Genomic DNA, 16762 nt, shown 5'->3' with positions numbered 1-16762 from the left:
GTCCTGAGTTTTACAAGAAAGAAGGCAGAGCAAGCCATGGGAAGCAAGCCAGTAAGCAGCTCCCTCTGCATCAGCTCCTGCCTTCAGGTTCCTGCCCTGTTTGAGTTCCTATCCTGACTTTCTTTGTTGATGAACAGCAATATGGAAGTGTAAGCCAAACAAACCCTTTCCTTCCCAACTTGCTTTTGGGTCATGTTGTTTCATCACAGCAATAGAAACTGTGGTGATATATTGTGTACCCTAAAGCTTGCCTGCGGATCAGAGGACAGAGCCAGCCACTAGATTAAACATAGAGGTCAGGTAGTGGTGGCACACACCTTTAATCCTAGCACTCTGGAGGCAGAGATCCATTAAAAGGCCACCCTGGACTTAGTCTAGGAGAGAAAACAGAGCCAGGCAGTGGTGACACATACCTTTAATCCCAGCACTTGGGATCTCATGCCTTTGCTTGAGAAGCACACATGCCTTTAATCCCAGGAAGTAATGTGGCAGGGTGGAGAAAGGCATGTAAGGCATGAGGAGGCCAGAACTAAAGGCTTTTTTTTTTTTTTTTTTTTTTTTTTTTTGGTTGAGGCCTTTCAGGTGAGGACTCAGAGGCTTTCAGTCTGAGAATTTGTGGAAATAGGATCGGCTCAGGAGTTGGTGAGGTGAGGTTGGCTGTGGCTTGTTCTGCTTCTCTGGTGTTTCAGCTTTCACCCTAATATCTGATACCGGGTTTTTTTTATTATTATTATAAGACCATTTAAGATTCAAACAACAGAAACTGTAACTAAGACAGTGGACTTAGAACTTAATGGAATCTAAGCAGAAATATTATTTTATTCAACTCATGCCTGCTTGGTTTTTGCAAGTTCCACAATGATCAAGAGAAAGATAATGGGCTTCAAACAAGCTGGGAGCAACTATATGAAGCTATTTCCAAAACCTGGCCTAGGTGGGTATGCACAGACACTCAGAACAAATCATTATATTTGGCCCAGCACCAAGAAGGCATATATCACCTTCAGCTACAATGGCAACAACATGCCTATCAACAAGGCTATTTGGTATATAGATGATGAACATGTACAAACTAACTGTATAGCTAGACAATAACTATGAGGTGAAAACTTTCAATGCCAAACGGTGTCAAGAATGATTGGAAAAGACTTCCTGAGCAACCTTCCAAACAGAAAGAATTCAGAAGCTACCAAGGTAGGAAGAATACAAGACTGGCTAAAATAGTTAATCCCACAGACCTGAGGTCTGGACAAATCTTGAACACAGCTCTGAGACTGATGCTAAAATGCCTGAGGACTGGGATGGTAAAGTGGATGGAGTGGGAACTATCTGCAATTCAGAATTCTGAGTATAAGAGCAAGTGGAGGGCACACAGGTGAACAACCTGATTACACAGACATGGTGGATATACCTAGAAATGTACAGCCCAAATACTGCCTCAATGCCAATATCTAGAAGTAGGGTATGGCACCATCTCTGACAGCTTTGTCACCAAAGGTCACAAAAGAGTTTGACGACAAGACACAGGACAGTATAAAGGCCACAGACAAAATCAGGGAGGAAAAAGAAGCAGAGGACATAGATGATGAGGAGGATGAAGATGAGGAGGAGGACAAGAGAAGAAAGTACATTGATCAAGCCAAGGACCAGCTAGAGAGGCCATGCTGCCTACTTCCACAGCTTAGTCCCCAATGTTCCCACTACAGACCTAGCCATGACTGATAATGTCTTTTATGAGACTGGAGAAATTTCAGGAGTTATATCCAGGAGAGTTCAGATTTGGGGGAAATTGTGGGGCCTTCCCCCACCCCAGTCTTTCAAACTGGTGTATTGCCTTTGATTTTGTTTTCGTCCTTACTGTTGTGATCAGACTATGCCCACTCTGAGTTTCTCTACTGTATAAAACAAAGATTTTTCAGGCTGTGCCCTAGGAGGTTCCCTTTTACAAGCAGCTGGCTCCATTTTGAAGAAGAAGGACAAGAAGTCCCTAGGTAGACCCAGAAGCTGTACCATCTATCAGGTACCACCCATCCAGCATAGACTGATAAATGGTTTATTCCTGGAAATAGAAGAAGACCCACTCTATTCATTTACTTGGTGAACTGAAATTTTGCAGCGTGTGGGCATATTGAGGTCTTATAAGGAAAACTAGGCCCAAGAACTTACCAGATACACCAAACCAAGAAATGGGTAAAACTCCTTTACCTGGATCCCATAAAGTGATAGACACCTAACACTGTGTGGCATGGCTCCCACACCAACCTATCATCTGATACCTGGCATATGCATGAAGGACCGAGGACTCCCTGACTGGCCTACTCAACTACTTTCCCACTAACCAGCTCTCTTGTCTGGACCTGGACCTGAATCCACTGTTTCCTGCTCCCAGACCTCGGTTCAACCTTTAACTTCATAGCTGGAACAGCTTTCTTCTCAAACCCTGACTCCAACAGCAGCTCCCTCCAGGCACCAATCTGGTCCACTGTCCTTAGAGACTCCTTCTCAGCCCACTTCTGAAACCTCTTGTACTTTGCTTCAGCCTCTTTAACTCATGTCTATTCTGTACTCTTATGCATGCACATAGGTATATTTACTGTGCTATGTGATGTAAGTGTTAGTAATTAAGATTGGAATAATGAACCTGCATTTGCCTCAGCCTAGCTACCAGGGTAGGCAGATTATGTGACAAATTGTTGTCATTGAAACTGACAACCTTAGTGAATTTCTTTTTATCCAGTAAATTCTGGCAGTGTAGAAAGACACAAACCTGTTTGCCTATGGTTCAGGTTTTGCAGGCTCACAGAATTCACCTATGTTTCTCTCTCTCTCTCTCTCTCTCTCTCTCTCTCTCTCTCTCTCTCTCTCTCTCTCTCTCTCTCTCTGTGTGTGTGTGTGTGTGTTTCTGTGTCTCTGTCTCTGTCTCACACACACACACACATACATTTTCCCTCCCCTCCCCATCATTCCCTTTTCCATTTCATTCTGCTCCCCTCTTCCTTCCCCCCCTCTCCTCCTTCCCCTCCTCTTCTCTTCCTCCTCTTCCTACTCATTTCCTTCTTTCTCCTTCATTCCCTTTTCCTCCTCCCCTCCTTTCTCTGTTCTCTTTCCTTCTCCCTTGCCTTTTTGTCCTCTCTTCCTCCTTACCCTCCCTCCTTATTGCCTTCCTTCATCTTCCCCCTCTTTTTCTCCTCCTCTTCTGTGGGGCTGGCCTGAAGCTAAGGGGTCGAAGCATGCCTAAGACCCCGGATTTTCTTATCCTGAGAGTGGCAGGAGTCTGTTTGCCCCCCGCCGTGCCCAGGTGCCAGCAGACCCTGAGCAGTTGGGCTTCCTGTGGACATGCCCCAATGCACCTAGCAACTGATAAGCTCTTCAAGGCTACAGGGACTGCTGGCTGCTTATCCGAAAAGGCTGAAACAGCTGGGCTGGGCTTCTTATGACCTTATAAAGTTCCTTCCTCTGACCTCCATTGCCTCTGAGTATGTAAATGAAGCAGACTCCCCCATACCCACCCCCTGAGGTTCTTGCCCCAATCAATGACATACCACCACAGGGACCCGAGGCCATTCTTCCTAGGATATAAATGTCCCTTGCCTCCTCCAAATAAATGAGCTGTCCACTGACACAGCCTCTGAGGTGTCTCACCACCACCCGAGTTGTGCTCAAGGCCACTCAGGATCTGCCTTTGGCCCTGCCCATGCTCTGCATGTTTCCCCTCCCGACCATGCCTGGACAAAGCCCGTGCTTGAACCTGGCACTCTCCCTCCTCCCCATTCTCTTTCTCACCCCTCTCCTCTGCCCTCCTTCTCCAACTCCTTCCAAGCTTTCTACTACTCCTTTTCTTCCTCTTTCTTGTCTTCCTTCTGCTTTCCTTCTCTCTGCCTTGCCCACTTCTCATCCTCTTGCCTCTATTATTTCCTCTCCTCCCTCTCTCCCTCATCCTCCCCCCACTTCTTGTTCTTTCCCCCTTCTCCCACTTCCTTTCTCTATTCTTCTCTTTTCCCTCCTCCTTCCTTCCTTTCCTTCTCTTCCTTCTCCCTTTTCTCCTGCCCCTTCTCTTCCTCCTCCCGCCCTCCTCCTGCCCTTCTCCTCCCCCTCCTCCCACCCTCCTTCTCCTTCTGTTCTTCCCCATGTTTTCTTCCTCTTCCCCCTTTCTCCTCTCCGTTCTCCTCACCTCCTCCCCTTCTTTCTTCCAACCTTTGTACTACTCCTCTTCCTCCCCCTTGCCTTCTCCTCCTCGCCTTGCCTCTTCTATTTGTCCCTCTTCCACCACACCTTCCTCTCTCCTTTATCCTTCTGCCTCTACTTTTCTTCCTCCTCCCTTCCTCTACCCCTTCCTTTCTATAGCCTTCTTCTCCTTTCTTTCCTTCTCTTCTTTCTCCCCTCCTCCACCTCATCTTCTCTTCCTCCTCTTCTCCCCTCCCCTCCTTTCCTTTCCTCTTCCTCCCTCTCCTCTTCCCTCACCCCTTCTCCTCCATCTTCTCCTGCTCCTCCTCTCCTCCCTCCTCTCTTCCTCTTCCTTGATCCTTCTCTTCCCTACCTCTTCTTCCTCTCCCCTCCTCTGTCTTCTCTTCCTCCTCTTCCCTGTTTCCTTCTCCACCCCTCCTTTCCCTATACTTCTCCTTTCCCTCCTTCTCTTCAGTCTCTTCCTCCTCTTCTCTTCCTACCCCTCCTCTTATTCTCTAACTCCTCCTGCTCCTCCTCTTCCTGTCTTCTCTTCCTCCCTTCTCTTCCTACCCCTCCTTCTCTTCCTTCTCCCCTCTCCTCCCCATTTCCTTCTTCCTCCCTTTTCTTTTCCCCCTCCCCTACTTTTCCTCCAACTTCTCTATCTCCTCCTCCTCTTCCTCCTCCATTGCCTCTCCTTCCTTTTCTTCCTCCCCTCCTCCTCTTCTCCACTTATCCCTCTCTCCCTCTACCTCCCCCTCTTCCCTCTTCTGCTCCCCTTCTCTAGCTCCCCTCCTCCCTTTCTCTTTATACCCTTTCTTCCTTTTCCTTCTCAATCCCTCCTTCTCTTCCTCTTTTGTTCACTTTTGAAACCCAGGACCTCCTTAGCTATATCTCCAATCTTTTTACATTTTAAAAGATTTTATATTTTTAATTATGTGTATGCATGTATTTGAGGTATATCCATTATGTTGAACCTTTGGCACTAGGAACAAGGGCATTGTATGTAATATGAACACCTAGTAGAAACTCATGTGGATAGACGCACCAACATTAGAGCAATGTTGTCCAATAAGCAACACAAATTCTTTTAGTGAACATTTATTTGTTGTTGAAATAGTGGTAAAGAAGCATTTAGTATTTTTTATTTCTGTTCACAACAATAATCAAACTGAAATATTAAGCCCTGTTATACTTTGACAATTTTAAAGGATATCAACTACACAATGAAAACAGCAAACACAGAAATGTTTACTGGTCCAGGTCATAACAGGGAGTGGTCAGCAGACCATCACAGGGCTTTGCAACAATACTCGGCAGAAGCCACTCTGTAATTACTGGCACTAAACAGAGAAGTAGAATTCTCCGCTAGGTACTTAAGAAAATCGGGCAGATAGCTGCATACTAACCTAAGACTAGGTCTATCAAGGGATGAACCCACCAATGCAGTCCCAATTTTCACAAATAATCTCAGGAGGTGTGGAGCCCCATAAATCTGAGACATTGGAGCATCAGGATAAGCAAGGTGGATTTCAGCATATTGGGGTTTTTCAAACTGGCAGAGCAGCTGGGTGCCCAGCATCCTGTTGAAATACTCTCTTATTCCAATCACAAGTTCATCAACGGAATATTCCCTATTATCACCCCTTCTTTGTGATTTCACAAAAGTGACATACTCTGCTAGAATGGTGTCTACATTCTTCTTAGCAGGGAGTTGGAATAACTGTTTCTGCTTGTTTACCAAGTCCCAGTCCTCAACAAGACATGATTTTAATTCTTTGGGCACATTCAATATAATTCCCCTTTTCATCTGCACTGCCTGCTCATGTTGAAAGGTGCTGAGAGCCCCAGCCACATTCTGGTGAGGGATCTGGGGTTTGCTAGTACCATTGCCACTTCTGCTTTCTTGAGTATTCTGCACGTTCTTTTGTACTTGCACCTTAGGCATGGAACCTGAAGAGGGTTTCTCTATAGGAAATCCTTTCCTCATGGAGTGATGACCTTTCTCCACAGAGTACCTATTCTCTACTGTGTTACCTTTCTCAAAAGTGCACCTGCTTTGGGAAGACTGACCTCTCTCTCCAGAATGAACTTTCCGGAAGGAGCAACCCTTCTGTTCCACGGGACCTTTCTTGGCTGAGAGCTGTCTCTCTGCAGGGCGACTTTTCTTAGAAAGATGACCTCTCTCCCCTGAGTGAACTTGCTCTACAGAGCGAAATCTCTTGGTGGGTAGACCTTTCTCTGCAGGACGTCTTTTTTTGGGAGGACAACTTCTCTCAGCAGACAGATGTTTCTCAGCATGACGGCTTTTCTTCGGAGGCCGACCTCTTCCTGCGGGGGGATCTTTCCTTGCAGAGGGTAGCCTCTCTGCAGAGTCACCCTTCTGAGCTGAGTGATCCTCCTTTGCAGGGCAGCTTTTCTTTGAAGACCGAACTCTCCCTGCAAGGCGATCTTCACCTGCAGAGGGTCCTCTCCTTGCTGTGTTACCCCTCTGGACTGAGTGACCTTCCTCTGCAGGGAGGTTTTTCTTCTGATGCTGACCTCTCCCTGTGGGGTAATCTTCACCTACAGAGAGTTCCCTCTCTACATAGTTACCCCTATCCACTGAGCGACCATTCTCTACAGGGTGGCTTTTGGTGAGGCGACCTTTCCCTGTGGGACGATCTTTCCTTGCAAATAATTCTTTCTTTGCATAGTTACCCCTTTCCACTGAGCAATCCTCCTCTGTAGTGTGGCTTATGTTGGGGTGACCTCTCCCTGTGGAGCAATCATTCCTGGCAGAGGGCCCTCTCTCTGAATAGTTACCCCTTTCCACCCAGCAACCCTCCTCTGCAGGGCGGCTTTTAGTGAGCTGACCTCTCCCTGTGTGGCGATCTTTCCCAGCAGAGGGTCCTCTCTTTACAGAGTTACCATTCTGGGATGAATGAACCTGCTCTGCAGGGTGGCTTTTCATGGGGTGATCTCTCCCTGAAGAGTGATCTTCACCTGCAGAGGGACTCCCAGCCAAGTTACTCCTTTCAACTGAGTAGCCCTCCCATGCAGATCGGCTTTTGTTCTTAAGCCGACCTCTCCCTGTGGGGCGATCTTCACCTGTAGAGGGTCTTCTCTCCACAGAGTTACCCCATTCGAATGAGCGAGCCTCCTCTGCAGGGCGGCTTTTCTTCTTAGGTCGACCTCTCTCTGTGGGGCGATCTTCACCTGTAGAGGGTCTTCTCTCCACAGAGTTACCCCATTCGAATGAGCGAGCCTCCTCTGCAGGGTGGCTTTTCTTCCTAGGTCGACCTTTCCCTGTGGGGCGATCTTCACCTGTAGAGGGTCTTCTCTCCACAGAGTTACCCCATTCGACTGAGTGAGCCTCCTCTGCAGGGCGGCTTTTCTTCTTAGGTCGACCTTTCCCTGTGGGGCGATCTTCACCTGTAGAAGGTCTTCTCTCCACAGAGTTACCCCATTCGACTGAGGGAGCCTCCTCTGCAGGGTGGCTTTTCTTCCTAGGTCGACCTTTCCCTGTGGGGCGATCTTCACCTGTAGAGGGTCTTCTCTCCACAGAGTTACCCCATTCGACTGAGCGAGCCTCCTCTGCAGAGCGGCTTTTCTTCCTAGGTCGACCTTTCCCTGTGAGGCGATCTTCACCTGTAGAGGGTCTTCTCTCCACAGAGTTACCCCATTCGACTGAGCGAGCCTCGTTGGCAGGGCGGCTTTTCTTCCTAGGTCGACCTCTCTCTGTGGGGCGATCTTCACCTGTAGAGGGTCTTCTCTCCACAGAGTTACCCCATTCGAATGAGCGAGCCTCCTCTGCAGGGCGGCTTTTCTTCCTAGGTCGACCTTTCCCTGTGGGGCGATCTTCACCTGTAGAGGGTCTTCTCTCCACAGAGTTACCCCATTCGACTGAGCGAGCCTCCTCTGCAGGGCGGCTTTTCTTCCTAGGTCCACCTCTCCCTGTGGGGCGACCTTCACCTGTAGAGGGTCTTCTCTCCACAGAGTTACCCCATTGGACTGAGCGAGCCTCCTCTGCAGGGTGGCTTTTCTTCCTAGGTCGACCTTTCCCTGTGGGGCGATCTTCACCTGTAGAGGGTCTTCTCTCCACAGAGTTACCCCATTCGAATGAGCGAGCCTCCTCTGCAGGGCGGCTTTTCTTCTTAGGTCGACCTCTTCCTGTGGGGTGACCTTCACCTGTAGAGGGTCTTCTCTCCACAGAGTTACCCCATTCGGCTGAGCGAGCCTCCTCTGCAGGGCGGCTTTTCTTCTTAGGTCGACCTCTCTCTGTGGGGCGATCTTCACCTGTAGAGGGTCTTCTCTCCACAGAGTTACCCCATTCGAATGAGCGAGCCTCCTCTGCAGGGCGGCTTTTCTTCTTAGGTCGACCTTTCCCTGTGGGGCGATCTTCACCTGTAGAGGGTCTTCTCTCCACAGAGTTACCCCAATCGACTGAGGGAGCCTCCTCTGCAGGGTGGCTTTTCTTCCTAGGTCGACCTTTCCCTGTGGGGCGATCTTCACCTGTAGAGGGTCTTCTCTCCACAGAGTTACCCCATTCGACTGAGCGAGCCTCCTCTGCAGAGCGGCTTTTCTTCCTAGGTCGACCTTTCCCTGTGGGGCGATCTTCACCTGTAGAGGGTCTTCTCTCCACAGAGTTACCCCATTCGACTGAGCGAGCCTCCTCTGCTGGGTGGCTTTTCTTCCTAGGTCGACCTCTCCCTGTGGGGTGACCTTCACCTGTAGAGGGTCTTCTCTCCACAAAGTTACCCCATTCAACTGAGCGAGCCTCCTCTGCAGGGTGGCTTTTCTTCCTAGGTCGACCTTTCCCTGTGGGGCCATCTTCACCTGTAGAGGGTCTTCTCTCCACAGAGTTACCCCATTCGACTGAGCGAGCCTCCTCTGCAGGGCGGCTTTTCTTCTTAGCTCGACCTCTTCCTGTGGGGTGACCTTCACCTGTAGAGGGTCTTCTCTCCACAAAGTTACCCCATTCAACTGAGCGAGCCTCCTCTGCAGGGTGGCTTTTCTTCCTAGGTCGACCTTTCCCTGTGGGGCCATCTTCACCTGTAGAGGGTCTTCTCTCCACAGAGTTACCCCATTCGACTGAGCGAGCCTCCTCTGCAGGGCAGCTTTTCTTCTTAGGTCGACCTCTTCCTGTGGGGTGACCTTCACCTGTAGAGGGTCTTCTCTCCACAGAGTTACCCCATTCGACTGAGCGAGCCTCCTCTGCAGGGCGGCTTTTCTTCTTAGGTCGACCTCTTCCTGTGGGGTGACCTTCACCTGTAGAGGGTCTTCTCTCCACAGAGTTACCCCATTCGGCTGAGCGAGCCTCCTCTGCAGGGCGGCTTTTCTTCTTAGGTCGACCTCTCTCTGTGGGGCGATCTTCACCTGTAGAGGGTCTTCTCTCCACAGAGTTACCCCATTCGAATGAGCGAGCCTCCTCTGCAGGGCGGCTTTTCTTCTTAGGTCGACCTTTCCCTGTGGGGCGATCTTCACCTGTAGAGGATCTTCTCTCCACAGAGTTACCCCAATCGACTGAGGGAGCCTCCTCTGCAGGGTGGCTTTTCTTCCTAGGTCGACCTTTCCCTGTGGGGCGATCTTCACCTGTAGAGGGTCTTCTCTCCACAGAGTTACCCCATTCGACTGAGCGAGCCTCCTCTGCAGAGCGGCTTTTCTTCCTAGGTCGACCTTTCCCTGTGGGGCGATCTTCACCTGTAGAGGGTCTTCTCTCCACAGAGTTACCCCATTCGACTGAGCGAGCCTCCTCTGCTGGGTGGCTTTTCTTCCTAGGTCGACCTCTCCCTGTGGGGTGACCTTCACCTGTAGAGGGTCTTCTCTCCACAAAGTTACCCCATTCAACTGAGCGAGCCTCCTCTGCAGGGTGGCTTTTCTTCCTAGGTCGACCTTTCCCTGTGGGGCCATCTTCACCTGTAGAGGGTCTTCTCTCCACAGAGTTACCCCATTCGAATGAGCGAGCCTCCTCTGCAGGGCGGCTTTTCTTCTTAGGTCGACCTCTTCCTGTGGGGTGACCTTCACCTGTAGAGGGTCTTCTCTCCACAGAGTTACCCCATTCGGCTGAGCGAGCCTCCTCTGCAGGGTGGCTTTTCTTCCTAGGTCGACCTTTCCCTGTGGGGCGATCTTCACCTGTAGAGGGTCTTCTCTCCACAGAGTTACCCCATTCGACTGAGCGAGCCTCCTCTGCAGAGCGGCTTTTCTTCCTAGGTCGACCTTTCCCTGTGGGGCGATCTTCACCTGTAGAGGGTCTTCTCTCCACAGAGTTACCCCATTCGACTGAGCGAGCCTCGTTGGCAGGGCGGCTTTTCTTCCTAGGTCGACCTCTCTCTGTGGGGCGATCTTCACCTGTAGAGGGTCTTCTCTCCACAGAGTTACCCCATTCGAATGAGCGAGCCTCCTCTGCAGGGCGGCTTTTCTTCTTAGGTCGACCTTTCCCTGTGGGGCGATCTTCACCTGTAGAGGGTCTTCTCTCCACAGAGTTACCCCATTCGGCTGAGCGAGCCTCCTCTGCAGGGTGGCTTTTCTTCCTAGGTCGACCTTTCCCTGTGGGGCGATCTTCACCTGTAGAGGGTCTTCTCTCCACAGAGTTACCCCATTCGACTGAGGGAGCCTCCTCTGCAGGGTGGCTTTTCTTCCTAGGTCGACCTTTCCCTGTGGGGCGATCTTCACCTGTAGAGGGTCTTCTCTCCACAGAGTTACCCCATTCGACTGAGCGAGCCTCCTCTGCAGGGCGGCTTTTCTTCCTAGGTCGACCTCTCCCTGTGGGGCCATCTTCACCTGTAGAGGGTCTTCTCCAGTGACTTTTTGTGGCAGGGCGGCCCCGTGGTCTTCCTGGAAGAGCTGGTTGAAGACTCCTCAGCTCCGTGGATTTCTGTCTTGAGGAGAGATTTCTCACCTTTTCGACCTGCCTGTAGCTTGGCTTCGGCTTCAGGAAATCATCTTCTTCAGCAAAATGCTGGTCACAAACATGAGGTCCTTTCTTTCTGGAACTCATTGAAGCAATCTTCTTGCTTTATCGTCAAAGAACTAATGAATTCCCAGATTTTCTGGGATTATCTGGAAAAATGGACTGGGAACATAGCCCAGAAGTCTGTAGTCTGAATTAGTTCTATAACCAGGATCAAATTTCCTGATTGTTAATCAAATTTAGCTCTTTTAAAGGACTGTGGAGGAGCGGCAGTGAAGAGCCTGCTGCTTGTCCAACCGCCAGCACCAAGTCAGGTTTCTCTGGCAACTATCTGTACACAAACGTCATCTTGGGGGCGGGACTATGCCTGTCAACCAATCAGTAGTCTTATGTAAATTGTACTATGTTCCATAGCCAAATGATTGGACTACCACTCTGATGTCATAGTAATGGCGCGTGGGGGGAGGAGCCTTCCTTTTCTTTACTTTTTTTAAAAAGACCAGGTTGTCCTTAAGCTCACAAAGATCCCCCAAACTTCTGCCTCCTCAGTGCTGACATTAAAGGCATGCATGCCCTACTTATCTTTCTTGATCAATGCGACTTCCTTCCTCTGACTCTTTCTCTCTGCCTAAATCACTTGGTTCTTACTCTTCAATCCTGAGTGCAAGGGTGTGGAGAAACTCTAGACTTGTGGTCCCTGCAGCCCAGAGGGAGAAAAGAAAGGCGTGTCATCTCCAGCCTCTCATCACTGAAAAAGAATGTGTAGATGTAATTCTAAACAGTCTTATTAAATAAGAAACACAGAGCAAAATAAAGAATTAAAAGCCCAGAGATTGAGCAGTAGCCAAGAGCTAAGACCACCTTGTTGTACCACTTGCTGCTGTCCTTTCCCTGAGAGGAAGAGAGACCTTCTTCCTATGTCCTGTCTTTTTATTGCCTTTCTGTTCTGCCTTCTCATTGGTTCTAAACCCAACCAAATGACTTCCTCGTCACTGCCCCTCTATACAGACCTCCAGGTCTCTGTGGTTTGTACTGAGATTAAAGGTTCAGGTCACCACTTGGCTGTGTCCTTGAACCCACAGAGATTCTGCCTGCCATGTGATTGGATTAAGGGCATGTGCCACCACTGCCAGACTTCTGCTAAATGGTTTGCTCTTAGCTCTGATCCCCAGGCAATTTTATTTATTAACATACAAATAAAATCATATTTCAGTACTAATAAAATATCACCATGAATAGGTCTCTTTCCATCCTCCCTTTCTCCATTGCCTCCAGGATTGGGCCACTTCTGAGTGTGACAAAGAGTTCATTTTCATTCACCCTGAGAATGTAAGAATAATAAATTTATGTATTAAACTATGTGTCTCAAAAATATACACATAGACTGAAAGTTTAAAAAATGACAAAAGATACAAGATATTAATTGCAACTCTAAGAAAGCTAAAGTGGCAATATATGTATCAGACAAAACACACTTTAAAACAAAACATTACAGGATAAACAATGCTTTCTAATGATGAAAGGATTTAACCATCAGGAGCTATCACAATTATGAACATGTAATCATCTAAGAACAGAAAACAAAATACATGAAGCAAAAAGTCACAGAAATATATTAGACAATTCAAAAATACTAGCTGGAGATTTCAATAACTACTTTCAGTAACAGAACAATAGAGAAAAGTTAACAATGAGATAAAAAAAACTTGAACAACACTAAGAACCAAATAGTCCTACAAATACATCTACACAACAATCCACTCAAGAGTAGCAGAATAGACATGTTTCTCAAGTGCATGTAGAACATTCTCAATGTTAGATCATACACTGGCAAGAAGAAAAAGAAAATAAAGGTATAGAATCAAGTATGCTCTTTAACCACAATGGAATGGCGTTAGAAATCAATAATAAGGAAATTATGAAAATAAAAATCTGTGAAAATTGAATAGTATAAAAATGTATAAAAGAAGAAATTAAAAAGGGAAGTTAGAAAACACACACCTGGTAGAGAAGGCCTACAATCCCAACCACTGAACAGCTAAAGCAGGAGAATTGAAAGTTCAACTACAGAGGAAATACATTGGAAGTTAAAAATGTAAATGAAGACAAAATATAGGAATATCTATAAGACATTACTAAATTAGTGCTTAGGGAAATTTTTAAATGATGAGTGCCTATTTAAAAGAAAAAAACAGCCGGGCGGTGGTGGCGCACGCCTTTAATCCCAGCACTCGGGAGGCAGAGCCAGGTGGATCGCTGTGAGTTCGAGGCCAGCCTGGGCTACCAAGTGAGCTCCAGGAAAGGCGCAAAACTACGCAGAGAAACCCTGTCTCAAAAAACCAAAAAATAAAAAATAAAAAATAAAAAGAAAAGAAAAAAACAACAAGAAACGGGGGCTAGAGAGATGGTGCAGCAGTTACTGTACTTGCTGTGTTGGGACCAGCCAACTTGTCAAACAGCACCTGAATAGGGGAGTGAGACTTAAGAAAGAAAGAGACAGAAGATAGAATTGGGAGGGCTCTCCGTGAATACTGCAGCAGCCTCAAATTTATTTCTCATAGTCTTTTTATACCCAAAGCAAGGGGGGCAAAAGACTTCTTTACCATGATTCAAGAAACCAACAAGAATAAACATCCTGAATTCTCAAAACATCTAGTAACCACTCCTTTAGCCAAATATCCTGTTATTTGGCCTTGAGGAGCAAAAACCAGCTTGAACTCTCTGGCCTTAAGTCAAGATGGAATTAAGACATAAGCTGGAGTCACTGTGGGTTCCCACATTGCTGTTCTTGCAAAGGACCCTAGTTTGATTCCCACAAGCCACCTCCAGTAGTCAAAACCATTTGTAACTATAGGTTCAAGGGATATGACGCCCTGTGGACTCTTCAAGAACCCATATATACATGCTCATACATACAAAGATCACACACACACACACACACACACACACACACACACACACACACACACACATTTTTAAATCTTTTTTTAAAAAGTATCAGCTCAATAACCTGACCTTTTCTCTCAAGAAACTGGAAAATAAATAAGTAAACCTGAAACAAGAAAAAAGTATAAAATAATGGAGATTTGAGTGGAAATTAATAAAATATAGACTAGAAAAACAGTATATAAAATCAATTATCCCACTTTCATAATGGTGGGAAACATGGTGCTAGGTAGTCAGGCACATGCCTGAGAACTTACATTGTGATCCACTTGGCCTTGCATTGGCCTTTGAACAAGGCCACAACTTCCTAATCCTTTTCAGATAGCTCCACTAACTAGGAACCAAGCATTGGAACAGATGAGCCTACAGGGAGCATTCTCATTCAAATCACCACAAAACAAATTAGCTTTTGGTTCGATTGAGCAAGAAAGTTTACTGAGAAAAGTAGAGAATGTTCCAGTTACTAGAATTAGAAATAATCCATAAGATGGAATGGCAGCATGGTTGAGCCCCATCCCAAATAAAACTCCCTTAAACCTTTCTCAAGGCCCTGCTTTATCACCACATTTAGAACTACAATGTCTACCTTTTCTGCTGGGCCTCTGAACTTGTATCTTCATAGAACTCTTTTGCCTTACACCATTTTGCCTTATGTTTTGGGCCTACTTATGTTTCTGCCTCTCCAAACCTGGAAAATCCTGCTTGTAGGTAAAAGCACTTCAGGTTGTGAGCTCCCATATGCAGACACACACCAACTGGTTATGGATATATAGATCACTGGATTCAGTCTTACAGAAGTTAAATATCTTTTGGGTATAGATAATACTGAACAAATTGTTTCATGCTGTTCTATTCTACTGAGAAAGCAGATCTGGAGTTGGATTTGGGCCCATTTGCTTTAGACCCAGGCATGTTTGTTTACAAGTTTCCTCAAAAGTCTCTGTCCTGGGTCAGGCTGTCAACTTAACCTCTGTGACAGGGAAAAGGAGAGCAAAACAGGACAACACAGGAAAAGATACTATGTGCTTAAAAACAGCTAAAAAGTAAACTATTCACAATAAGGATTGTTGTTGCTTATCACATACTCCATTTTTTTGTTTTATTTAACTCTAAATATGCCCCTCCTTTTCCTTGGTTTCGTTTACTATCTTTAGAGCTTTTATTGAAACAAACTTTGTGTATTTTAGGATTTATAAACTCATTGAGTATGATTTTAAAAATATATGTATAGATAGATAATTTTAATTTGCTATAACGACATACCATGTATGTAACTTGGATTCAACTATTGTTTAGGAAAAGATTGTGTGCCTGATGGGCTAACCTTGGAGTTCCATGTGGCTGGCTGCCATCTTAGCTGATGACCTATGCTTACCTTGGATTACATAACAACCATGTGGCTTGCCACCATCTCAGCAGCCATGTGACTCAGACACTATCTTTACTAGGATTAAAGAAAGGGCATGCCATGTGACTTTATCACCATTGTGGAGAGAGAGAGCTATTTTTATATCCCATCGCATTGTATTCTGTATATGTCGTCAATATTAAGTCCAAAGCAAGTAAAAAAAAAGTTTGAAGTAAACTTAAACTTTAATGTAAAATAATATTCAAAATCTTGTATATAAATTGGTTATAAAAGACTGAATACTTGAATAAAATGGGTTAAATTTCAATATACTTGCATTGCAGGAAACCCCCTAAGCTCAAGCATTTCCCTTGGATAGAGCACAAGTTCTCTTGGGTAAGCTGGGGTAAGCTTTTTACTATAGTAAGCTGCATGCTAGCCACTTTTCAGGACAAGGATTCACAGAAAATAAGACCTGCCAGAAGTCTGCTGCTTCTGCCTCTAGCTGCGTAGGCCTGACCATCTCCAGCCATGTAAGCCAAGACAGGAAAAAAAAATCCTCTTTATCTTAAAGGTAAATTACTCCTCATATCAACAACAGCGCAGATAGATTCTCTTACCCAGTGGAGGATCTCAGAGTCTACACCCACATCCTAAATGTCTCAAACAACAGAGAGACAAATAGCATTACTCTGCCCTCAATGTCTCCTGTGGTGACATAAGAGGATGCTGTGAACAGGGGAACCTTGTAGCTAAGCCTTCACCCGACTGGTATGGGACCTGCATGCTAGTTCAATTGGCCATGCCCTTTACCCTGGCATCAATTCTTTCTCTTATTAAAAGCTAATTACAGGGTAAAAGCTAATTACTTAACTACCCATGTTCCCTTATTACAGGAGGATGCCAGACACTCTGTCATCCAACTCACAACTTTGGAAAATTGTACAAAATATCTAAGAGGTATCATTGACAGCTGGTTTTATATCTGTAGAGTCAACAAATGATTCTATTAAGTGATGTCTCAAACCTTTAGATTAGAAGATGACTTAAATAAAGGAGGTTCTCTCCAACCTGAACTCAATTGTGGTGCTTTGAGAAAATAATCTAGTCTCTACGCAGACTGAGAGCTCCAGGGCCAATGCCTTTGCTCTCACCTTGAAGCCTAAAAGGAGTATAAGGGTTTTCTCTGCCAGTGGTGCTTGTGGGAAACATCCTAAGAAATTCCAGAAGCCAAAGTTCATTTAATTTGACTATCTTGCCTTACAAATTATGCCTCTAAACAACCATTTATTTTTATAAAATGATGTTAAAAACATGCTTACTGCTGTCAGAATGTGGTAACCTAGAGATTTGTCCATCAGCAGGAGGAGTAAAGAGCTGGCTTAGCCTTCTTTGTCAAATCAGTCCATGTTACA

General features: G+C 46.2%; 1 protein-coding gene across 1 annotated transcript; it reads right to left on the bottom strand.

Annotated features, from left to right (window-relative positions):
* Positions 1-5246: 5246 nt before the first annotated feature.
* LOC143270707 (uncharacterized) lies at positions 5247-11372 on the bottom strand. The gene has a single exon (XM_076561684.1). It carries the CDS (start codon positions 11138-11140, stop codon positions 5453-5455), a length of 5688 nt encoding a protein of 1895 aa, XP_076417799.1. The 5' UTR covers positions 11141-11372; the 3' UTR covers positions 5247-5452.
* Positions 11373-16762: the final 5390 nt, after the last annotated feature.

This window comes from Peromyscus maniculatus, chromosome X (genome assembly GCF_049852395.1).
Source record: "Peromyscus maniculatus bairdii isolate BWxNUB_F1_BW_parent chromosome X, HU_Pman_BW_mat_3.1, whole genome shotgun sequence".
Classification (NCBI taxonomy): domain Eukaryota; kingdom Metazoa; phylum Chordata; class Mammalia; order Rodentia; family Cricetidae; genus Peromyscus; species Peromyscus maniculatus.
The sequence above is the reverse complement of the archived record's forward strand: the minus strand, read 5'-3'. Positions and strand labels throughout refer to the sequence as shown.

Bases quoted from the DNA above. Each gene is read 5' to 3' on its own strand.
- LOC143270707 (XM_076561684.1), bottom strand. From the start codon at position 11,140: ATGAGTTCCAGAAAGAAAGGACCTCATGTTTGTGACCAGCATTTTGCT.